The sequence below is a fragment of the Elgaria multicarinata genome, chromosome 11 (assembly GCF_023053635.1).
Source record: "Elgaria multicarinata webbii isolate HBS135686 ecotype San Diego chromosome 11, rElgMul1.1.pri, whole genome shotgun sequence".
Taxonomy (NCBI): Eukaryota; Metazoa; Chordata; class Lepidosauria; order Squamata; family Anguidae; genus Elgaria; species Elgaria multicarinata.
This window is the reverse complement of record NC_086181.1, coordinates 13,589,800-13,614,652: the sequence shown is the minus strand read 5'-3', so window position 1 is coordinate 13,614,652 and position 24,853 is coordinate 13,589,800. Positions and strand designations below refer to the sequence as shown.

Sequence of the window (24,853 nt, the reverse complement as noted above, 5' to 3'; positions counted from 1 at the left end):
CCTATGGAAAGGAGGACAGGGCTCTGTAATCTTTAACAGTTGTATAGAAAAGGGAATTTCAGCAGGTGTCACTTGTATGCATGCAGCACCTGGTGAAATTCCCTTTTCATCACAACAGTTAAAGCTGCAGGAGCCCTGCCCTCTAGACCAGATACAAAAGAGGGCAGGGCTCCTGCAGCTTTAACTGTTGTGTTGAAAAGGGAATTTCACCAGGTGCTGCATGCACACAAGTGACACCTGCTGAAATTCCCTTTCCTACACCACTGTTAAAGTTACAGGAGCCCTGTCCTCCTTTCCATACGGTCACCCTACCGTACACCAACACCCCCACAGGATTGCTTCTACATGCTTTCTTCAAAGCAGGGACGAGGTGGTCCCATTCCAGGCACAGTTCTTGGGAACTTAAATTTAACTGTTTTGATCTCTAGCTTCCATTCCGCCACCTTCAGTGCAAAGGCTCGACATAGTTTCCTGGGAACAACCCCGCTGCGTCGCGCATCACCCCTTCGCACCAGCCGTCTGAGTATTTCCGTGTCACATAAATGATGGCCCCCTCTGCAAAAGAGAGTTCGTTCTCCTTCTGCTGAGTGTAAGGGTACAAGGTCACTACTGCAGGCAAAGGGAAGAGAAAGAAGAAAGAAGGTCAGGTGATGGGAGGAGGCAATCATCATCATTATCATCATCATCATCATCATCATCATCATCATCATCATCATCATCATCATCTACTCAAGCTTCTAAGAGTAACTACTGGTCTATGGGCAGTCCTGACTATTTCCCAGTAAGAATACCTCTCTGAGGCCTTTCCCACAGCAGGCAAGACCTTCTACCACACACAGACTCAGTACTGCTGCCACCAGGGCCTCATCTACACCAAACAGGATGTTGCACTATGAAAGTGATATATAAAAGGCAGGAGCCACACCAAGCAGGATATAGCAGTATGAAAGTAGCATATAGTATGTGTCGATGGGCCCCAACAGTTGTCAGTGCACTTCAATACCACTATAAAGCAGTAGTGCGGCTCCTGCCTTTTAATACCGCTTTCATAGCGCAATATCCTGCTTGGTGTAGATGAGCCCCAGGACTTTTATCTCAGGCCCAACATGTTAATCCCAAACTGTGAGGACGCACCGGCCTTCTATTCTGGCCTTTGTAATTCTCCTTAGTACAGTTACCGCTGTGTAGCCAGGAGCCATAGGCATAGGATTTTATAACACAAAGAAGTATTTATTATCATTTTCAGACTTCCAATGTTGAACAGTAAATAACAGTTTTAATCTCATCCACACAGATCCTAATCACCCTCTATCTCGTCACCATCCATCGCTTCACAAATTCCCTATATCGTCACACTCTCCACAGACCCTATCTCTATCTCCCTATCTCATCATGAGCCCGATCTGTTCTAAACCTTGAAGAAACCTCCACTGAGATATATATCCTGTGGAACTCACTGTGTGACAGGGAGGTCCATGATAGGGAAAGGCGTAATGTATGGCATTCTGGATGTTGGACTACAATTCCCAACACCTCTAGTCAGCAGAGTCAATAGTGAGGGCTGATGTGAGTTGCAATCCAACAACATCCCCTGTCCCTGGCATACAGAGCAGGGGCTGGGTGCTTTTAAAACTGGCAGAGTGCAAGGAAGGTCGATTTAACCCACAGGGCCTAGTCCACTGGGAAGTTGTGCTTTGGAAGCGGAGCTGAAATTAACATGGGCTCTGCAAAGGCCCCGGTCTTGCTCTTGCGGAATGCCAGGTCATTTCTGATGGGGCCGGTGCAGAAAAGCTCCCGAATGGACTAAGCCTTGTGTTGATTAGGGTGTGCCACTTGGTTTTTTACGCCTCAGGGACACAAATCTCCCTGGCCTTGATAAAGGGGCATCCTAAAACATATAATAAACAGACACTTAAGGCACCCACCCACAGAGAAGGAATCTATCACTGCTGGTGGTAAGAGTAATGTCCAGAAGCTCAACACCTGTACCGAGAAAGTGGAGATCAATGGAAAAGTCTCTTTTGGCACGTGCAAAGGGCTGTGTCCTCAGCACTGCGTGTGTCGCTATGGCTAGGCCTCAGAATAGGGATGAGTGTGTGCCTTCTCTATGGCCGTTGCCAGGAGGCAGGAAAAATGCTGAGTCAAGACAACTTCAGCAGTTCACCTGTTTTTATTCAGGTACCTTTTTCTAGGTAGGTGTCGGGGGCCCATGGCAATTTCTCCGGGGGTGGTGGAGGGTGCAGGGGTGGAGGTCTCAGCTGCTCCGAATTAATAATGTCCAGAGGTGGTGGCAGTGGGGATGCTGGGAAATCAAGATCTGTAAAGAAACCAAACAGGTTAGCAGTTTCTCAAACAAGGAAGTGAAAGGTGCTTCATTGCATTTGGTTTTCTGTGCCTGGTAGCCCTCTGGAAAGAAGCACAGCAATGAAGCTGAGTCCCACCCCTTTTGCAACCATTGGACGCTCCTGCTCTGCTGTCCACCGGCTTCCGGGGTGAAACGCAGGGCTAGAAACTCGCTTTAAAGCAGCCTTCCTCAACCTGGGGCGCTCCAGATGTGTTGGACTACAACTCCCAGAATGCCCCAGCCATGGCTGGGGCATTCTGGGAGATGCAGTCCAACACATCTGGAGCGCCCCAGGTTGAGGAAGGCTGCTTTAAAACAAAACCAAACCAGACAATATTCTCAGGAATGTTGAACCATGAAGCCAATTCTACATCCTGCACTTCACTTATGGGGTGTGTAAACCTGGGCAGTTGCTCAAGTTGATTCCCCGCCCTTAATCTCTTTTAAGAAGTTCTTACCTGGCTCAGAGAGCTGCAGTGGAAGTATATCATCAATTGCAAAAGGTGGAGGTGGTAATATATCTGATGGAGGAGGAGGAGGAAGGATCTCTGCTTCTATTGACGGAGGGATCGGTGACAGCATAGAGGGGGGAAGGGGAGGTGGCTCAGGAGTTGGGTTCATACTCGTGCTGCCTGTCGCTCCTGTGAGGCTGCTGCAACGTTCAAACAAGGGAGAGTTTCAGGGTGCAGGTCAAGGGTCTCAGGCCTAGTCTACACATGAGGCAGAGAGAGGCGGTAGAAGTTTGAGCTGGTACAGGAGGGAAATGTCATTCTTGAATGCCCCCCTCTGTTCCTCTAGCAGCTACGGAACACAAAAAGAGTCAAATTTAGCTTGAGAACAAGCTAAATTTGACATCTTTATTGCTCCATAGTGCTAAAATCGCTGGTCTTTTACCTCTCTGCCAAGTTTGGTGACACAGGGGCCACATGGCGCTCACCCGTCTATTAAAGCAACACCAAACTCTCTGCGAGTAGAAAACCAGCCAGCAGGGAGCAGGTTGAGTAAGAATATTTCTCCCCGATGTATGTATTAGTTTGGTGGTGGTTTTCATTTCCATCCCAATTTGGACAATATAAGAATAGGACTAAAATGAAGGTGGTGGGGCAGAGAAGAATTCTCAAGTAACTTTTCCTGACTCAAATTTGTTTGTAAATAATTGGATGCAACTGGAATGTCACATATTTTCAATTATCCCTCAATTCTGCCTTTCTACCTCAGTTCCCTTCTCTGGTATCTCACAAATGGTACCTCAAGGAGGACAATGACGAGGCTGAAGAGAGTTTTCCGTCTGGGATGACTGGTGGCCGTATCGGCTCCGGTACCCGGTGGCTTCTCCTAAAAGACAAAGAGATGGGTTCTCCCCAGATCTTGCATGAGGTTTTTCTTTTGAGAATTGCCTTTCAATTTTATTTGGAGTGAAAATATTACAAGCTTGATCAAGTAAGTAATAGAGCAGGGATGGTTACCTTGTGGCCCTCCAGCTGTTTTTGGCCTACAAATAGAGGCTATGCTGGTTAGGGATGATGGGAGTTGTAAGCCAAAACAGCTGGAGGGCCACAAGTTGCCCATTCCTGGGTACAGGCTGCCTTCAAATGTAGGATGGTCCTCCGATGGCCCTTCAACTGGAGGACTCTCCTCTGTAAAAGAGGACACATGGCCACCTAGCAATGCCATAGGCTAAATTTATTTATTTATTTATTTATTTATTTATTTTATTATTGCATTTCTATCCCGCCTTTTTTCCTCCAAGGAACCCAAGGCGGCATACATAATCCTCCTCCTCTCCATTTTATCCTCATAAAAACATCCCTGCTGGGCTGAGAGTCTGAGTTTGACCCAAAGTCACCCAGTGGGCTTCCATGGCTGAGTGGGGACTAGAACTCAGATCTCCCAATTCCCAGGCCAACACTTTAGCCACTACACCACGCTAGCTGCATTTTCCTGTTGCCTCTAAGTGCTGCAACTCACCCAAGGCTCCCGGATGATTGCGCTGCTGCTGTCTTGGTTGCTCGCCGGGACAGAGTCCCTGTTCTGGCCAGCTGTGAGCTTTGATCCTAAGAGGGGAAGATGAGAGGTGTGAGAGAGACAGAGGGAATCCAGACTGCCATTTCCCAAAGGAATCCTCCTCTACCACTCGTTTTTTCTTTTGCTTCTAAGGAGTTCTTTTTGTCAGAGCTTTTGCCAAGGTAATTCTGTTTATGAAAACTTCACCGAAGAAGGATCTGCAAGTTTCACATAGCTGCCTGCTCCCCACTTCCCAGAGAGGCGAGAAGTTCCAAGGTTTCCATTCCCTTTAGAAGAGGAAGAACTCTGGAGCCAGATAGGTCTGCTTTTCCCAACCTGCAGCCCTCCAGATGTGTTGGCTGCAATTCCCATCCATGGCCATGCTGGCTGGGAAAGGTGGAAATTCCAGTCCAACAGAGCTGGAAGCCACCAGCTGGAAGCGGAGGAAGGCTGCTATAGAGTATTTTTGGTAACATTTGCTTAATTTACAGATGTACAAGCAGAGCACAGAAGCAGGAAAACAGTTGATGCTCCACCAAGACCCCAGATCCGATACTCCACTTCAGGACTCTACTTGAGGTTCCATGGAGAGTGACCTGCAACCAACACGCACCCACACCCACACACACACCTACCTCTTACCTCAACCTTTCCTCCTAGTTGGGGTGGGTTGGGGTAGCCTCCTCCAAGCTAGAGTGACCATATGGAAAGGAGGACAGGGCTCCTGTATCTTTAACAGTTGTAAAGGAAATTTCAGCAGGTGTCATTTGTATGCATGCAGCACCTGGTGAAATTCCCTCTTCATGAGAACAGTTAAAGCTGCAGGAGCTATACTGGCGTGACCAGGTACAAATGAGGGCAGCTTTCCCAATTCAGATGGATTCCACAGACACAGATTCCACAGAATTGCAGACCAGGATTATTATTTTTCTTTCTGGAATTTAATGCAAATTTAGTTGTAAAAAAATATGTAAAATAAAAGATCACTAACCAAAAATGCTCATTTCCCCCATAGGCTAAAGCATGAAAATTCACATTTTATGGAAAATTTTGAATTTTAGGGGCAGATTAGCGCATTTTAAGGGGGATTTGTGCAGTTTTGCAAGCATGAATTTGCTCAAATGCAAATTCGCACAAATTTGGGAAATTGGGGTGGGGGGACTCCAATTCTGCCAATGAGCAGAAAAAGGCAGGAAAGGCAATCCATGAAATGCAGATGGAACAGATTTTACAAAATCCAGATGTCCCTAGGTGGGAGACTGTCTCAGCCCTAGTTTTGTACAGCTAGTCATGTGGAACGTCTGCCTGCGGGTGAGAATGCACCCCCCCATCCACATCAGAAGTCCCATCTTTCCAGTTTTTCCATATTGTCTGGATGAACATTAAAACATGCACTCACGCACACATTGACCCACATTAGCTACTTGCATCGAAATCTGCTTTTAGATGGGAACCGCCCTTTACTGGAATGAGAGGCATCTGGCTTTAAGTGTTTTCCTGGTGTCCTTCCAGGAAATGGCTTGAAACTGAACCAAAAAGGAGGACAATGCTGTTGCAGGAGGGAAATGTATGGAAAACCAGGGCTGGAAGGGAGGAAGGGGTAATGAAACAGTAGCCAGAGGCAAAGGGAAAGAACACATCAAAGACATACTGTAGATATATTAGAGCAACCTTCCCCAACCTGGCATCCTCCAGATGTGCTGGGCTACAACTCCCATGATCATGCTGGTTGGGGATGATGGAAGTTGTAGTCCGACACATCTGGCAGGCACCAGGTTCAAGGAGGCTGGATTAGGGGATGGATCATCATGGGGTTACAGAGGTGGTATGGAGGGACAGGAATGAGCCTCACCCTGAGAGAGCGGTAAGGAGATAACCTGAGCACTGGTTCAGCCCTATCCTTTAGGGTCCCTAGATTTCAGCAGGCTCGGGCTACCTGCGTACTGTATTTATATTTCTCTGTCAGAGGGGCTCCTGCAGTGGATTCTGGGATATGTTCTAGAGCTTACACTCATTTCACATGGGGCTTCTCCATCACTTCACGAGCTGGCAATGCACCTGCGAAGATACACACACACACACACCAGTGTCTGTTGTGCATTGCAGGGGAAGATCATTGGTGGCTGTCAAATGATCTTTCAAAGAACCCTATCCACCACCACTGGCCTTTGCACTGAAGAAACTTTGATAAATTCCCGAGGAATCCCAAAATCTCCCAGTGCACAATGTGAAAACTGCTGCCTTTATCCCAGTAGAAGCAGGGGAGGTCGGAAGTGAGTTGCTGCATTGCTTGGCTCTACACAGCCCTAGGTGTCTTACTGTACAGAGGGCAGTCCTCTATGTTGAAGAGGTAGCAGATAGGATGGGCGAGCGAGCGATGTTCAAGATCGCCAGGATCCTCCACCCTGCTGCTCATCTTGTGCCCCCTTACCATTTACAATTCCTACTTGCTGGATGCACAAATCGAGCAATGCTGGAATGGAAGATTTATGTAGATTCCCCCAAATTTACAAACTGCACAAGTCCCCATCCTCAGTCTACAGAGGAAATTTGCACAAATTGGGGGTTTTGTGCAAATTAGGAATTTTGGCAAATTGAACTGGGAACCGGGAATGAGACGAACATGAACACCTGTTTGACAACTAGCCAATATTTTCGGGAGAGACGTGCTCGTGCTTGCATTCACGTTTGGAGCTGTGAACGGAACAAATTCGCATGCTTTGCAAACAAAACCGAAACTCTTAGCCATCCCTAGTGGCAAAGGACAGTGTTTGAAGGTGGCCTCAGTTTGATGAGCTGGCCGGGCCAAGTCTGGTTTAAAGTCAAAGAAGCCAAAGGAAGGAGAGCACTGAGGGGGCTTGAAGTCACGCATCCATAGTTGGCAGCTGGATGGCAGACTGAGCAGGCACATGAGTCACCGTCTCCCCCCTTATAGTGAGATGTCTTGTATTTCCACTTAAATTAGAGGTATTTTTAAACTTACACCTTTACACATAATTTGCAAATGTTATGAAATGGTGTCCTCTTTTTTTTTGGCCATGAGTAAGTGCCCCCCCCAGCACCCCCTGTCTCTTTCTCTCTCACACACACACAGCAAACAACTCTGTGCAAAAATGACCAGAGGGTGCATTTTCTCAGGCAGCAACATCTGCAGGGATTGGTTCTCCAGGGCTGCCCCTCCTAGTGGAGAGAGGATCTCCCCAGCCATGCTGAGTGTAGCAAAATGCACCTCACCACATAGGCACCGGATGCTGTGTAGACAGCCAGTTCTGTGTTGTAGCATCTAAGCAACATTTATAGCAGGTGTAGGGAAGCTGTGACCCTCCAGATCAGTGGCTCTGATTTCTGTGTGGGTGCGAGTCCATTCCAGGATTCAGCCAGAACTCTAAAGGAACTATCCAAGGTGCTGAACCCTGTCCCCAAAATTGGTTCAGCGAAAACCTGGAATGGCTTCATAGACCCACTGAAATAGGAGCCACCAACCTCCACTGCTTCAGCTGTCGTTGGACCCTTAATGTCCATCATCCCAGACTATTGGCCGTTCTGTCTGGGGATGATGGAAGTTAGGGCCCAACACCATCTCAAAAGCCACAACTTCCCCGCTCACGGCTTACATGAAGCAACGAAGGGTAGCCATCACAGTGCAAGCAGCTATCTGCTTCCATCTCAATTTGGACAATATAAGAACTAAAGATAATTAAGGACAGGGCTGAAATGAAGGTGGCAGGGTGGAGGAGAAATTCTCAAGTAACTTTTCCTGACTGAAATTCGGTTGTAAATAGTTGGATGCAGAGACATCTCATTTTGTTGGACTGAGTGGATTTAGAGAGGGGAAGAGGGGACAGATAAAGGTTAGGATCCAGGATCTGCCTTCTGCAAGGGGGGGGGACCTTCATTGAGAGAAAAGGCTCTGCTTGCAGAAGGCCCATCCACCCAATTTTGGGGTGTGTGTGTTCCACCCCCACCCACCCCACCCTACATTGCAGCTCACGGTTCACAAGGGTCTCTTGACTCTCTGTGTACCATTTTCAGGGGGCTGAAGGGGCTGCCATGGGAAGGAAGAAGGGGAGAAATCCACTTCCCTCAGTGCAGCTGGTCCAGTGGAAATCTGGATCTAACCTCTAAGCCTAGTGTGACCCAGAGTGTGCAGACTAGGCCTTACTTAGCCATGGCCACACAGCAGAGGAGATGTGCAGCTGGCTGCGTCTCCCCCAGTGCTCCGCATTGTTCTCCTTCATTTTGTGCCACGGCTTCACCTGCTTTTAGGGGCGCTCCTTCCAGTTTAGCACCCGACCGTCAAGTTAGAAAGTTCCCTTCCATGGAAGAAGCGCACCTTTTTTCAAAACTGGGTCATGTCTTTTAGCCCCCTCGGCCACTCTGTTTGCAGAGCCGAAGCTGTGTGCTAACAAAGGGCAGCAAAAGGGCTGTGAGGCCCCTGCTGCGGCAGCGGCCTTGTGTGTGGTGAGAACACTGCTGGGAAAGAGGGCACCGGCGTGGGAACCGAAAGCTCACGCAGCGCCTCCCCTCTGCCCAGAACATCTTTGCCTCATCATGTGCAGACGCTTGTGGTTTTCAGATCAGTCCCAATGGCTGGCCCCAGCTGACAGCACAATTCTCCTTTTCTCTTCAAGGTAACTTGCAAGCAGGGAGGGAGGGGAAAAAAACCCGCCTAGATATTGAACTTGTGCGCATTGTCACAGCTGCAGCTTCTCGGTTTGCTACAGGCTGAATTTAGAATTGTATTATTGCACCGGGCAAGTGGCGGGGGGCGGGGGAGAAAAATGTTTGCAATTTGTGGAAGTAGGGGAGGGGTGGAGAATAGGTTATGAAAAGTCAGCCATACCCTTTAACGTTTCACAGACGAAAATAGGAGTGCCACCTGTTCCTTGTTTCAAGAACATTTACGTATTTAGCAATATTGCATTTACGTCCAGAATAAGGAACCAGTCCTTGAAATAAGGAACAGATGGCCAGCCTAGATGACTATAAAGACATGCCTGCAACATACGTCCTCTCAAGGATCCCACACACACACACATATGCAGCTGTGGGCTTTATCCCATTCATTTTTTATTTATTTTATTAGTTACATTTCCATCTTTCCTTTCACCTAAGGAACTCAAATGAGTAGCAAACATGGTGCTCCCTCTCCCTGTTTTATTGTCAAAACAACTCCAACCAACAAGGGAGTTGTGGCTGAGAAGTGATCCCAGGCCCAAGGTCACCCAGTGTCAGAGTGGGATTTGAATTCGGCTCTCCCCAGTCTGGCACTCTAGCCACACCACTGCACTATGCATGCTGACTCTTCCACTTATTCTGCAGTGACAGGCCCATCTCCACTGCTTCAAAAGCCAATGGGCTGCTTGTTCTTGGAGCTTTTAAAAAAGTGTATTTTTAAACACACACACACCATACTTTTCCTATAATACGTTACCAACTCTTTGAAATATATGTCAACACCTTCAGTGCGTGAGATGGCAGGCTGTGCACTGTAATGGTGTTCAGGGTTGGATCCAGATTTATGCTGGATCCACTGCGTTGTCGGAAGTGGACCGCTCAGCTCCCTCCTTGCCACAGCAGCGCCTCTAGCCCCTTGAGAAGGCTACGCAGAGAGGCAGGACACCCGGTTGAGTGGGATGAGCTGTGTTGTGGGGAGGGGGGATCCCCAAAAAAACAAGTGGCGGGGCCTTCCTCTCGTGGAAGGCAGAATCGGGTTCCAACCCCAGGTATGCGCGCACTCATGCATGCCGCAAGAGACAAGATGCATCCACGAATGCCTCCCCTCCTGTCAGAGAAGTCACTGTAGAGACTGGGCATTTTAGGTACTATAAGCATTTGAATAAGAGTAGGGTGACCATACGGAAAGGAGGACAGGGCCCCTGTCTTTATTATATTTTCAAATCTTCCAGGAATTGGCACTAAACACATGTTCTGGGCTGGAGCTCAACTTGGATGAGCGCTGGATCAAATTAAGCCCTGTCTATTCTTCAGAGTGGCCCCAGCTATGGGCGGAATAATCAGGAGGCCTTACGGAGAAGGTAGCCTCTTCTATGTGAAGCAGGGCCCAGCTCATTATTATTATTATTATTATTTATTTATATAGCACCATCAATGTACATGGTGCTGTACAGAGTAAAACAGTAAATAGCAAGACCCTGCCGCATAGGCTTACAATCTAATAAAATCATAGTAAAACAATAAGGAGGGGAAGAGAATGCAAACAGGTACAGGGAAGGGTAAGCAGGCACAGGGTAGGGAAAAACTAACAGTAGAAAGTAACAGTAGAAGTCTGCACAACATCAAGTTTTAAAAGCTTTAGGAAAAAGAAAAGTTTTTAGTTGAGCTTTAAAAGCTGTGGTTGAACTTGTAGTTCTCAAATGTTCTGGAAGAGCGTTCCAGGCGTAAGGGGCAGCAGACGAAAATGGACGAAGCCGAGCAAGGGAAGTAGAGGCCCTTGGGCAGGCGAGAAACATGGCATCAGAGGAGCGAAGAGCACGAGCGGGGCAATAGTGTGAGATGAGAGAGGAGAGATAGGAAGGAGCTAGACCGTGAAAAGCTTTGAAGGTTAACAGGAGAAGTTTATATTGGATTCTGAAGTGAATTGGAAGCCAATGAAGAGATTTCAGAAGCGGAGTAACATGGTCGGAGCGGCGAGCTAAGAAGATGATCTTTGCGGCAGAGTGGTGAACAGAAACCAACGGACTGATGTGAGAAGAAGGAAGGCCAGAGAGAAGAAGGTTGCAGTAGTCCAACCGAGAAATAACCAGTGCATGAACAAGCGTCTTGGCAGAAGAGACAGACAAAAATGATCGAATCCTGGCAATATTATACAGGAAAAATCGACAAGATTTATTTAGGGCAGGGGGGGTTAAGTCCCACATATCTGGGGGGCATGAGTTTGGGAGAGGCTGATTTAGAGTCAAGCGAGTTAAAAGCAGCTCCTTGAATTAAGCCCAGAAGACATGGGGACCTAAGGCTAATGCTGAAGCGAGCGGCATAATTTCCTACCCAATACCTACGGTGGTAACATCCACACCCATAGAGCTTTCTAAGGATGTCTTGGTAGGGAGCTCCAGGACAAAAAATCTCTTGCAATGGTGGAGCTCCTCTCCTCCAGTATAACTAGGGTGACCATATGAGAAGGAGGACAGGGCTCCTGAAACTTTAACAGTTGTATAGAAAAGGGAATTTCAGCAGGTGTCATTTGTATGCATGCAGCACCTGGTGAAATTCCCTCTTCATCACTACAGTTAAAGCTGTGGGAACCTTGCCCTCTTTTGTATCTGGTCACTCTAGCTAAAGAGAGCAGGGCCCCTGCAGCTTTAACTGTTGTGATGGAGAGGGGATTTCACCAGGTGCTGCATGCATACAAATGACACCAGTTGAAGTTTCCTTTTCTATACAACTGTTAAAGATACAGGAGCCCTGTCCTCCTTTTCATATGGTCACGCCAAAGCATTATTAAGTTCCTCTAGGCATGTGAAGAGTAAAGGCAGAAGCTAAAGTGAAAAGGAAAACCCAAGGCTTGGAAATAAGTATAACAGCATTTCCACAGCATCCAACAGCCTCTCATTGGGCCTTTGGCTGGCTTTGGGACTGCTGTGTAATCTTCTCTGAGTTTGAGCCATTGTTTTATTTGGTTTTTCCTTTGACTTCTGTTGATGTCAATTCTAACCATGCTCTTTTCTTATTTTTCTTTCTTTCTTTCTCGTTGGTCTTTTTTAAAAATTATTATTATTAAAAGAGGAAGAATGTAATTGCTTGGTGGTTCATCAAAAGAGTCAACATTTCCACAGAGGAAGTGCGTGGAGACTCACTGTCTGCTGCTGACTTTCGGTCTCTATATAAGTCATCAAATCTTCTGGGCCAGCCAAATTACCTTCTTCATTTTAAGACCTTTGCAAACCACACTCTCAGTGCTGCACGCATTTCTGCAACCAGACTTATTAATAAAAAGGAGCATTCATTTATTTACTTGTTTATTTCTGCTGCCTGCTGCTCATTCATTCTGACGCTAGTTCTGGACGAGATCTGATAACCTGAGCCACTGCCTCCTATCTTAGAGTATCAGCATTTGGACAGGAATTTCCTGGTTCTGTGACAAGTCCAAAGAAAGATGACTTTTCCCCACATTGTCTTTAACAGCAGTGATGATGGCAGACACACACACGCACACGCACACATTTTGCTTCAGAGTATTGCAGATTGCTTTTACGGCTTATACCGAGATGGGCACAGGATGCTAGGAGATTTTTATTACACAAAAGCCCCAACGCGTTTCGGCCTCTTATTCTTTTGGCCTTCTTCATGGGGTCGCCATCGCAAGACAATTTGTTGTTGATAATTTGTGCAGGCTTTAAAACAGCCTCCTGAAGAAGGCCTAAAAAATAAGAGGCCAAAATGTGTTGGGCTTTTGTATAATCCTATAGCATCATAAGAATGTAAGAAATGACATGCTGGATCACACCGAGGGTCCATCTAGTCCAGCACTCTGCTCATACAGTGGCCAACCAGCTGTCGACCAGGGACCCACAAGCAGGACACAGTGCAACAGCACCCTCCCACCCATGTTCCCCAGCAACTGGTGCACACAGGCTTACTGCCTCGGATACTGGAGGTAACACATAACCATCAGGGATAGTTGCTATTGATAGCCTTTGCCTCCATCCTGAGACTTTTCTCCCTTTTTTGTGATACTGAGACCAAGATAATTGCTTTTCATTTCTAGTCGTGCTTCATTTCCATGAATTCCTAAAAATCTCAGGTCTCCACATGCAGTGTTATATCTGAGAGATACTGGTACATCATTCTTATTACCACTGCTACTATTAGAAGTGTATAAAGTGCTTTATAATATTTCTCTCTTCACCAGCTACGATTGTCAGCCTGTTCTGTCAAGATACAAGGTACAATTGTGACAGGCAGGAAGTCAACTGGTCCCCCTCCTCCCGCCTCACAGGAAGAAGAGACCACAGCTTAGGTATAGAGCACCTGCAGGGAGCATGCAGCAGTTCTGTTTTGGCTTTGGAAGCAAAACAGGGCCAGGCTAAGTAAGACCTTTTGCTGCCAAAGGACAAGATGGTGCCCACCTGCTCTTCCATGTGTAGGAACTGACTGGATTGGCAGTCAAATTTTACTTCAATACTGGCAACGGAGCAACACCTGAGGGCAACAGGCTAGCTTAGGGGGCACACAGCTCTGTCCTCCAACTCCTTCCACCCATAACCTCACTTTTTGCCTAACTGTAGGGCCAGCCTCAGAGTAAAAGAGGACGTTACACCTCTTACCTTTATCCCATGGCCAATTTCATCCAAACTGCTGAAGTTCAACGGCTTTCTGTAATACGCTTCCAGGGGCTCAAGGTGTTTAGGGTAGATGATTTTCTGGTAGTGCGGAAATGACTTGCAAACGGCAAGCGTCCCAATCTCTCGGCGGGACACTTTCTCCTTGTGCATTTCCACCACCTGCAGCAGAGAGACTTTGTGAGGAGGGAGAGCCTCACCTGGAGCACCACGTGAACCTGGCGCAGGAATCGTTACGGATTTACTAGTGTACAGACCCAGCTTCCCATGAGTTGGAATAGCTCTTAGTTTGATCCAGCAAAGACTTCAAGCAAACGTGCAAAGCTGTCAGAGTTGGTCACATTGTGCCTGCTCTGTCTGAGTGAAACCATGCCTGCTGGCCATGCCTCTATACTAGGGGTGTGCACGGACCCCCCCGATCCGCTCCGCACCGCTCCGCCCATAGTCCACTCCTCTTCGCTGCGGAGCTCCGGCTCCGAATCGGAGTGGAGGGGAGTGGTGCCAGGTAAGGCCCCCCTCCCTCCTCTCCCTTACCTTCAGAGCCCAGTAAGGGACCAAGGGGGAGGGGGGCCTTACCTGCGTCCATCCGCGGTCCCTCGGCTTCTTCAATTGAGCCCGTGGCTCAACCAGGAAGTCTGGGCTGTGGCCTAGACTTCCTGGTTGAGCCGCGGGCTCAATTGAAGAAGCTGAGGGACCGCGGACGGATGCAAGTAAGGGAGAGGAGGGAGGGGGGGTTACCGGGCCCTGCCACTGTTGCCGCATGGGTGACAGCGACAGCGGCAGGGCCCAGTAAACCCCACTTACCTTTCTTGCGGAGCTCCGGATCGAGGCGAAGGATCCGCCTTCACCTCGATCCTCTTCGCAACGCTCCGCCGGCCCCCCAATCCTCTTCGCCTCCGCTTTAAGGGGAGGCGAAGCCCCCCGCTCCGCTTCTAATTCGCCGGTCCGATTAGAAGCGGAGCACATCCCTACTCTATACCCCCTGAGGGAGGGGTCTGTCCACTCAATTCCCCTGAGGAGAGTTGTCCCAAAGCAGGGAGGAGGGCCCAGGTCTAACTATGTCCCTCGGCCTACTAATATCCCTTGGCTTCAAACTATATGGATTGCAAAATTATGAGTTGGCTAGGGAAGTCTGTCCCTAGTGGCAGAATATGTTACCGAAGGCTTCAACCACATGGAGACATTAAAATGAATTAAAATCCGTGCATTCTAAAAACAAAATAACCATGTGGTGCACATCCCTAGAGGTCCTTTAGTCTGCATGCCAAGTTTCAGATGTCTAGATTTTATGGTCTTGGCACTATAGCAGATAGACAGACAGGGTCGCATTCTGGTTTTGTATAGATTTCTAGAAACTGCCCTTCATCCTTGCAGATACCAGGGTGATGTACGAATATGATTTAAAAAGTAATAATAAACAGTGCAATAATAACACTAAAACCATACGCTCAGGGAAGGCAACAAACACTACAGGACAGACAAAAGCAACCACTAAAACAAAAAGGTTTAAGCTGATACGAAAGCATCCACACTTACGTTGGGGTGCCTCAACGAAGAAGGCCTCTGCCTTGTTGGCACACAATGTACCCGAAGTATTTGGAGAACAGCCTCTCCTGATGATCTTAAGTCACAGGCAGGCAGATAGGAATAGGGAAAGGCACGCCTGCAAATATGTGGGTCCCAAGCTTACGGCTTGAAAGGTATACACCAGCAACCTTGAAGTGGGCTCAGAAGTAAGGAGGCAGCCAGTGCAGCTCCTTCAGAATGATGTCATACAATCCCACCTGACTGTACGAATTACTCAAAACCACGTTCTACACTAGCCGAAGCTTCTGGGTCATTTTCAAAGGCAGCCCCTGTACAGTAATCAACTTGGGAGTTTACCAGAGTTTGAACTGCTGTGGCCAGTCTCCCTGTCCAGGAAAGGGCATAGCTGGCATACCAGCCAAAGCTGGTAAAAAGCACTCCTAGCCCATGAGGCCACCTGAGCTTCAAGTGACAATGCTGAATTAAGGAGCATCTCCAAGCTACACATTTGTAGCTGGTTTAACTGGAGATTCAGTTCTGAACACAAACCGGTAGCAAAGCCCACTCCATCAAGCTAGCTGGGACTACGCTGGTTTTTTCTCTTCCAGAACTGAGGGGGCTTCTTAATGGAGGGGTCTTAGCACCAACAGAAATCATTGTGCCGCCGTTCCATCTTTTCCTCCACGTTTACTAAAGTAGGAGGAGAATCAGCGGAAGAATCAGTGGAAAAACACAGGGCAGTTAGGTAAAATTCTGTGAGTAAAGCAGAGTGATTGCACCATAACAGCGTGATTATTTATCAATGATAAAACAATAATAACAGTATTAGGTAGGGTGAGGTGGTTCGCCTCAGACAGAAAATGCAGGGGTGATGTTAATGAGCAGACCTTTATTAAACAGACAAGTTATTTAGTTAACTTTTACCAAAACTGGAGGAGTCACTGGATTTTCCACTTCAGGTACCAAAATAAGCAATGCTATCTGTCTACCGATAACATCACATTGGAAATTTTGCATTGAATTCTGGGCACTTCAGTCCAAGAAGTATGTGGCCGTGTTGGAAAAGATTGAGAAGGGGCCATAATGGTGATAAGAGTCTGGAAGATAAAGCCATAATGAGGCAAGGCTGAGGGCCCGAACGCACTGTGCTCAGAGCTTTATATATGCTGCTGTTCTCTGATTCTATGGCCAGGGTTGGCCTTACCATCAGTGAATGTCAAGTGCCACATTTGTCATCATTGTCAAGTGCCAAATTTAGGCTGACACTAACAAACAGCAAATATTCTATGCAAACCTATGTGTGCTTGTTTCCACATAGCTCAATGAGAGCTGTCAAGTTGTGGCTATGAGTGCGAGCTGTAAACTAGGAAGCTCCCAATTCAAAGATTACCTCAGCGATAAACTCACTTCATAAGGAACATGCTCCCTCTCAGCCTCAGCTCTCTTCCCATCCCACCCCCATTTGGTGACAATATGACAGACAGATATGCAAGGAGGGGGTGTCACATAGAAATGGTTTCACAGGGGCTGCCTCTACCATGACCCAGAGTGAAGTGGCCACGGCAGGAGCAGACGATGAGGGGCACAGAATGGATAGGGCGGTGTGTGGCATGTGGACCTGTTCTGCACCCACTCAGCTACACTCCTTCCCTCAGGTGCAGTGGAAGATGCTGCCATTTTGTCCTGTGCCTCAGGCAGCAAAACATTGTGGGCTGGCTCTGGAAAAATGAAAACAACAAATGGAAATTGCAGAGGAAACAGAATACAGACCAGGTGAAGGCAAAAGGAGTCAAATCTCCTAAAAATGAGAGGCAGACAGACACCTTTGCCTCAGGCCACAGGCCAGCCCTTGCAGGCAAGCCAAATAGATGGGAATATTGTTTAATTCAGTGGGGGATGTGGCTCCAATTTCGGTGGGGCTGTGAATTTCAATGGCGTCCTGTTTTGGCAATGTGTAGGTGGGGCCCCCAGCACACCCCCTCTCTCACACACATGCACACCCAAGGGTAAAAATGAGCAGAGGGCGCAGTCTCTCAGCCAGCGGCACCTCCAGGGATTGGTTCTCCAGGGCTGCTTCTCGTAGTGGAGAGAGGCTCTCCCCAGCCATGCTGAGTGTAGCAAAATGCACCTCACCACATAGGCACCGGATGCTGTGTAGACAGCCAGTTCTGTGGTGCAGCTGCAACATTTATAGCAGGCGTAGGGAAGCTGTGAACCGCCACAGCAGTGGGGACTGGTGCCTCTGATTTTGTGGGAGGTAAGCCCATTCCAGGCTTCGTTCAGAGCCAGCCAGAAGTCTAAAAGGGCTCTCCAAGGTACTGAACCAATTTTGGGGTTCAGCACTTTGGACAGCTCCTTTAAAGTTCTGGAACCCAGAATGGATTCACAGCCCCACCTAATCAGAGGTTTGGTCCATCCATTGGTTGCATGGATGATTTCCAATGTGTTTCAAAATATTGTGTGCAGGAAAAACTAAAGGAAATCATGTGGTCGTTAAATAGCCACTACATTGCCTTTCCTTGTAACACTCCCTTCGTGGAAAGGTTGTGCTTCCAAGCCCGTATTCCAGTGAAGCCTGAAGGGGGCTTTGAGGCTGGGGGGAGGCTTCCAAACTAGTCCTGGGGCTGAGCATTGACCCAGATTAACCTTTTGCCTTTTGCCCTAGAGAAGCAGGACATCCGATCTAAAGCAAAGCTGGCTGATGCCTGTCTAATCTCTTCTTGACATCAACATGTAAGGAAAGACTCAGTAACCCCTTGTAACAATTTCCAGAGAAATAGCCGTGTTTGCCTGTTGCAGCAAGTATGAAAGGAAGTGCATTATGGCATCTTAAAGACCAGAGTCCACAACGGTGCACTTAAGGCTGGACTTTACAAAGTCCAGAGCCGGGGGTAGGTGAGTGGTAATGTTCACCCAGAAAGCAGAAGGTGATGATCAGGACAGCAGAAACGAACTCAGTTTTATTCCTGTAGTCATGATGGTGCTGTGAATTAACTGAGTTTAAAATGCTACACTGCATGTACTCAGAGTATTGGGTGTGTGTGTTTTTATCAACATGGGCAAAGAGCGTTGTTGTGTAGCTGTTATTCTAATATATCAGGAATGTAGAAGCAGGTGTGAAGCATGGAATTGTGTCGGTGACAGAGCAAAGAAAAATGTTTGTTGTGTGCTTTACACATGGGCCATCCCAAAAGGTATACACCACCCTACCTTTCTGTGCATCATTACACAGCATATTACTAGCCTATGGACCTCTTGCTCACCATCACTGCAAATGCCCAATGGGGGTGGGGGTGTACTTGCAACACCATTTTCAATTAGGGAGGAATGCGACTGGCTCACTTCCAGGCCAGACTGAGTCTTAGGCCTGCTTTTTGTATATTTCATATTTCCTTAACTATTAAGACCAAAGGAAAACACTCCCCCACCCCCCGTTTCACCCTTTGATGCAGACCATGGATGATCTGTAAAACAGCATGGCACCAGAAGTACTAACTGCCCATCAATAATGCTGCACATGCTCAGAGGTGCTCTCTCTCATCCCTCCCTCCTTGCAAGAGACCTGCTGGCAGAGAAGAAAAACAGGACCGGCAAATACCATAATTTTTGCAGAGTGTGTTCTTGGATCCAGCCTCAGGAAGCTCAAATCAAGCACAAAGTAAACTGTTATTTCTTGCAGCTTCCCTACACTCAACGAAATTGGGCCAAAAGTAGATTTTATAAGTGTTTGGAGATACCAAAGTGGTGAAAGGACAGAGATGATTAATCCATTCCACTGATGTTTCCTGGTCCATTATGTTTTTCTTCTGTTATTATTGTCAGGGAAACAGGAAACCCGTCAGGCAGCTCTCCAGTACAGGAAGATGTCCGAGAACACCGTGTGTGTGTGTCCCTCCCTATATTCCAGTAGAAAGAGAAGGGAATGGGAGGGGAATCCCCTTGATGGTCTTAGAGCCCAAAGGTGTGTCCGCTTTAGGGCTTTAACAATGACCCTGAGGTGTGGAAAGAAGCCCCTGAAAAAGCTGGACAATACACAAAGCAACCCTGCAGAGATCTTGTTCCTCTAGTGGTCCATCTGTGCTCAGCATGCTGGCCTCCTATCTGTTGTACTGGTGGGTGGGGGACACATTGGGCAAAATATGGTAGCATTCATGCTTAGCAAGTTGAACCATGGCATCTCCCCGTGCTGGGATGGGAAGGCTTCCACCTGCTCTCTGGGGACCTGCCACCTTCCCCAATGTGGTGTCCTCCAAATGTGTTGGAGAAAGGCGGTGCAAGATACAGCTCACACCATCCCCAGCCAGCCTGAGAGGACCGACTGCATTAAAGAGAAAATGGGGATATGCTATTGTCTTACATGGTCTATCTAGTTGCAGTATTGTCTGGTAGCAGTAGCCGTCCAAAGTAACAAGCGGTGGAATTTCCTAACCCAGCAACCATGCTTTAACCTGGAGATGTCAAGGACTGCATGGGACCCTACAAGCAGTGCTCTACTGTTGGGCTATAACTTCTCCCCAATACTAGTGAGTCTTTTAAAAAGAAAAATACATCTTCCCCTCATCGCCCAGGAGGAGGTTGCAACAGGTGGACAAAATCCACTTTGTCACTCTGCTACTAAACAAAGTTTAAACACTTGGTATTAGTATACAAAGCTCTAAACAACTTGAGACCAGGAGGGGATCTACACAGCGACGTGAAGGCGCTTGCGTGCGCCTCCAGTGCGCCCCGAAACTGATTGTGTAGATCCTGCCCTATAGGGCAGGATCTACACAATCAGTTTCGGGGCGCACTGGAGGCGCACGCAAGCGCCTTCACGTCGCTGTGTAGATCCCCTCCAGGTTACCTCAAGGAACATCTCCCCCCTACACCAACCACCCAGGCCAGTAACAATCTGCAGGCCCTGTCATCCACGCCACAGCCTATGGATTTCTGTTCAGTGGCAGCACAGAGATGGTGCAAAAGTGAGGGAAAGAAGCACCACTAAACCGAGGGGGGAAAAAGTGGAGAGCAAAGCGCTGGCGCTTTAAATCTTTATTTTTATTCTCAAATCAATTCTTCAATGCACTCTACACATTTCAGACAATGTCCTTTGTCAAGAGCTGAAGAAGGAAATAGAGGAGAAAAACATTAGTAGTTTCGCGGGCCCAATTAAAATAGTCCAAACAACGACAAAAGAAATGATACAACTTAATTATAAAAGCAGGAGGAGATTTTTCGAGAAGCAACAGATACTTGGCATAAGAGTTTCTTTTTATAATTAAGTTTTATCATTTTTGTATCATTGTTTGGACTATTTTACTTGGACCCACAAATCTACTGTCTAATGTTTTCCTCCTCCATTTCCTTCTTCAGCTCCTGACGAAGGACACTGTCCGAAACGCGTAGAGTACATTGAAGAATTGATTTGAGAATAAAAATAAAGATTTAAAGCACCAGAGCTTTGCTCTCCACCCTTTTTCCTCAGCATGGAGATGGGCCAGTGGCACTCACCCTGTGGAATGATCTCCCTTCAGCGGGCCTCAACACTGGCATTTTTTAGGTGCTTACTGAAAATGCATCTGTGGCGTTACACCCCACAAGTCAATTCCCAAAAGGTATGCCTGCAGTTTGTAAGTCTGTGGTTTTTAGAATGTTGGCCTGAGTGGGCGGAGTTAGAATGTCTTGGGAGGGGGGAGGAGTGATATATAAGGGAAGGACTGAGGGGATTGTGGGTTCTGTTCTGTTCTGTTCTTTCCAGGGAGACTTGTTAGGGGCTCTTAGAGTCTGTAGTCCTCTCTGTATTTATGGTACTTAAGTTTTGGGAAATTTGAGAGTCAGTGTAGTGAGTGGTGTCTTTAGAGTGTGGTGTGCACGTAGTGGAAGTATATTAATCAATACTGAGAATAAAGTTCAAGAGTGATTGTGTGAGTGAAAGGAAAGCGCGAATGTGAGGGTGACAGGATTGTATGGAAGGTTTCAAAAAGGTTTTTAAATGTTGTTATTTGAAACAAAGCTTATGAACTTTTAAAAATAAATTTTGATTGTTTGTTTTAAAACTACCACAAAAATCCCACGTGTCTGTTTGGCATTTATCATCTTAAGTTTACATCATTCAGCACCCACTCTGACAATCATTCACCTAAGCAGATATAACTCACAGCGCATTATTATATATATTAAATCCTTCTCCATTTTAAACCCCTTTCTCCACATAGTTTGGAGGAAGGTGGGCTTTATCCCTTGCCTCAGGCGTATCAAGTGGTGGTGCTTGGCTTGAGCAGGGAGTAGCCTCGGCCGGGTCTGTTGTTCAGAGCCTGTGTCGCCCCATAAGAAGTGGTGGCAGACGTGAGGTCTGGTGTTCAGAGCCTGTGTCGTGTTTACTATTTTTTGTAAACCGCTTCAGGATTTATTCAAAGAGAGCACTGCAATGAGAATAATACTAATACTAAAGAGCTATCAACTGGGAACTAGTTCTGGGGCACACAGGCCCATCCCAAATGAAGGCCTAACCCCAAGCACATGTTCCACATGTTTCTTGTTGCCTTCTCAAATGGTTTTCTTGCCCACCTGTGTGATGGAGGAGACATTGGCTTCCATTCGTCGGACTTCAGTGGCCTGCAAGTCTAGCATTTTGAAGATGTCGTTGGCCAGGTTGCTGATTTGGTAGGTCACACTGGCCAGTGACTGAGTTGTGAAAGCCATGGTTTCCTCAAGGGCTTTCCGTTTGTCTTGTGCCTTAAAAGTGTTTAAAAAGAAACAAAGACGTGAGAATGGTCCAACTGAAAAACAGAAACAGGTTCTGTGTTGTCACTGGCGGCTGTTCCTCAGGTGTGACATGTAACTGCTTTCCCTTTCCCAGTAAGGGGAATAGAACTTCATCTGACATGGCTTTGCCTTTTGTTTACATTGTTGTGACACTGATAAGCTGGTGGAGAGCCTAGGCAATCCGTAATCGGAAGTATTCTTGTTGTAGTTATACTCTGCACCATCTCATGGCTTAGTTATAATACTAAGGGCCAATTCTATGCATGTTTGGACAGATGAAAGTTTTACAAGTCCTAGCTGGCTGGGGAATGCTGGGAGTTGTAAGACTCCCAGCATTCTGTCTAAATGTGCACAGGATTGCACTTCACATACATTTGAGGGGCCCAAAAAGGCAGCTTGGTGTTTCACACAGGGCAGCCAGGTGTCTTGGGGGCTGTCTATATGTGGGGAAAGCCCCGTGGTGGCTGTGGATCTGTGCTGTGTCAGTTACATGACACAGGTGCAGCTTTGGAGCCACTGTGGGGATTTCCCACGATGCTGCAGTTTTTGAAAAAGTCTGGGATTTACCCTGACTTTTTCAATCGGAGCGATGTCAATACGGCACTTCTGCCATCTGATGTTGCTCCGGGGCCAACCCAGGGGTGGTGCCTGGTGGAAAGTGACTGGCGATTGGTCGCCTTCCACCAGGAAGAGGTCGGGGCCAGCTCCATTACCCAAATGGCCACCTAGAAACCCCACGCTTCTGCCCCAGGCGAGGGAAAGTACAGAGTAAGAGGGAGGTGGCACCAACCCAGCACCCTGAAGACTGCCCCCTCCTTTACAGAGGCCAGTGCTCTATTTCGAAGAACTGGCAGAGGCCAGTCCTCTATTCAAAGGTGTCCTCTGTTTGATGGGCTGCCCATTCCACATCTGGTTTAAAATCAGAGAACTGCAAGGCAGAGAGAGCAGGAGCCTTGACGTTCCCCATCAGCACTTCACACCTGGACAGCAGACAGAGCAGGCACCCAGGTCACCTGCTCAGTCTCTCTCCACTACGGTGAGCTGTCTTGTAGTTCTATTTAAATAATAGTTGTTATTTCTAAATTTGCACCTGCACACATGCATCTTCATATGCAAATTTATGCAAATTGTTGCCCCCCCATCCTCTTTTTTGATGATGCATTTCCTCTTCGTTGGCGATGTGTAAGTCACCACTCCAGTTTCACAGAAATCAATCCAAGTCAGTGAAAATTAAATACAAGTTTTTGCTGATTAAATTTTGATATAAAACAAAGGTGCAATCCACACTCATCGAGCAGTACTAATGGTCAAACCAGGGCCCTAGGCAGGAAAGGGATGGCTAAATGCATGGTGGACACCACTGGTCACCTGTAACAGCCAACAAGCACCCAGGTGAACACAGCCAAAAGTGTGGGGGGGGGGACTCCACTGAACTCTATGCCAATTCTCTTGCCCACAGAAGGTAGGGGCCATGCCCTTATTTTTATTTCAAAATATAACCATTTAATTTTTTGTAAAAGTTCTCATTGCTAGATAATTGAGTTGCATCCCCTGCTCCTGCTGACAGATAAGTGTCAAGATCAGATCCTTTAAATAATATTTTTTTTAAAAAAAAAAAAAAAGCCAAAGAATCAACCTGCTCCAAGTATTAATCTGAGTGCCATTCACTCCTTGCGCCCAAGGTGGGTGTCAGTCACTGCAAACTCAATGGCAGAAAAGGGAAATGAATTCCACCAGCAAATTCCAAATTGCCCTTTTTGGTAGCATGGATCGGCTTTTTACTTTGGCCTTGATGCTTTCTTTGTCATGTAATATAGAAGACCTTGCTGGGAGGGCTTCAAATACTACTGCGGTAGGGAAGGTTGTCCACTCAACCTAAACCTTGGTTTAGGGCGGATTACAACTGGGTGCATCAGGGCTGCAGAACCTCAAGCTCCACCCCTTTTGCCTTTGACCCCGCCCACCACTGGCATGCAGCCCCTGACAGCTTCTCTGAAATAGAATTTGGCCCTTTGGGATGAAAGAGGTTCAATGCGCATGGTATACCTGAACCCATGACATCGTAACAGAGGTTCTTGGGGGCACAGGCTCCGTTTGCACTGGGAGCAAGCCATGTATGAGACCCCCAGCTCCTGCAATGTCCTGCTCCCCACGCGAACAGGGGGAGCTCCTCGGCATTCCCTGTAACGCTGCAGGTGATTGTGGGTCCACCCTTCCCATTTACACTGGGAACTGGCCATACCATCAGCAGAGCCTAGATCAGCCTTCTTCCCCAACCTGGTGCCGTCAGACTGTTTTGGACTACAACTCCCATCATCCCCACCCAGCATGGCCAATGCTCAGGGATGATGGGAGTTGTCACCCAAAACATCTGCAAGGTGTTTCCTCTCTGGGGGCGTGCGATTTCCTCTCTGGTCTGCCTGTCCGGTGGCAGGGCCGGCCCCGATTTCTACCCTGCTGCAACTCACCTGCCCATAGTTGCTCTCGCAGTAATCAGCCACTTTGAGCAGGTTGCCGTAGTTGTCCCACAGGACCCCCCTCGCAAAAGGGATGGAGTTCTGCAGCAGCTCCTGCAGCTCAGACATGTCGCCGCTCAGCCGCCTGGGGCTCCCCACTTCCTTGTTTCTCAGCACACGCTGCCTCAGCACTGGGGTTTCGAACCCCGCAGCTCTTCCCAGCAACACAAGTGCAGGCATGGGCTGGCCGGGGACTCTTTTATACTTGAGTTGCCTCCCACGGCAGAGCTGGTCCCTCCCCTTGGCCTTATCCCGAGAACGTCTGGCTGACAAGCCTGAGATTTATTGCTGTCCTCGCCCACAAAATTCCTAGGCGACCCTCTCCACCACTGGTCATGCACAGTTCCATTCTCCACTTGAGAACTGGGGGGGAAACATTCGCTCTGTGAGAAACAAAAGCGACGAGAATGAACTGA

General features: G+C 47.7%; 1 protein-coding gene across 1 annotated transcript; it reads right to left on the bottom strand.

The window, feature by feature from the left end:
- Window positions 1–245: 245 nt before the first annotated feature.
- On the bottom strand, window positions 246–24,591 carry ABI3 (ABI family member 3). Its single transcript, XM_063138737.1, has 8 exons — window positions 24,390–24,591; window positions 21,724–21,891; window positions 13,636–13,812; window positions 4,313–4,398; window positions 3,593–3,679; window positions 2,803–2,996; window positions 2,183–2,317; window positions 246–609 (listed from the first exon to the last, which is right to left on the bottom strand). The coding sequence occupies exons 1-8, from the start codon at window positions 24,504–24,506 to the stop codon at window positions 446–448; spliced, it is 1,128 nt and encodes a 375-aa protein (XP_062994807.1). The 5' UTR covers window positions 24,507–24,591; the 3' UTR covers window positions 246–445.
- Between the last annotated feature and the right edge of the window lie 262 nt (window positions 24,592–24,853).

Excerpts from the sequence above, each read along its gene's own strand:
- ABI3 (XM_063138737.1), bottom strand. The coding sequence starts at position 24,506 with ATGTCTGAGCTGCAGGAGCTGCTGCAGAACTCCATCCCTTTTGCGAGG. Across the intron at positions 21,892-24,389 it reads GCGAGAGCAACTATGGGCAG|GCACAAGACAAACGGAAAGC; the intron begins GTGAGTTGCAGC and ends AACACTTTTAAG. Across the intron at positions 2,997-3,592 it reads TCGTCATTGTCCTCCTTGAG|CAGCCTCACAGGAGCGACAG; the intron begins GTACCATTTGTG and ends TGAACGTTGCAG.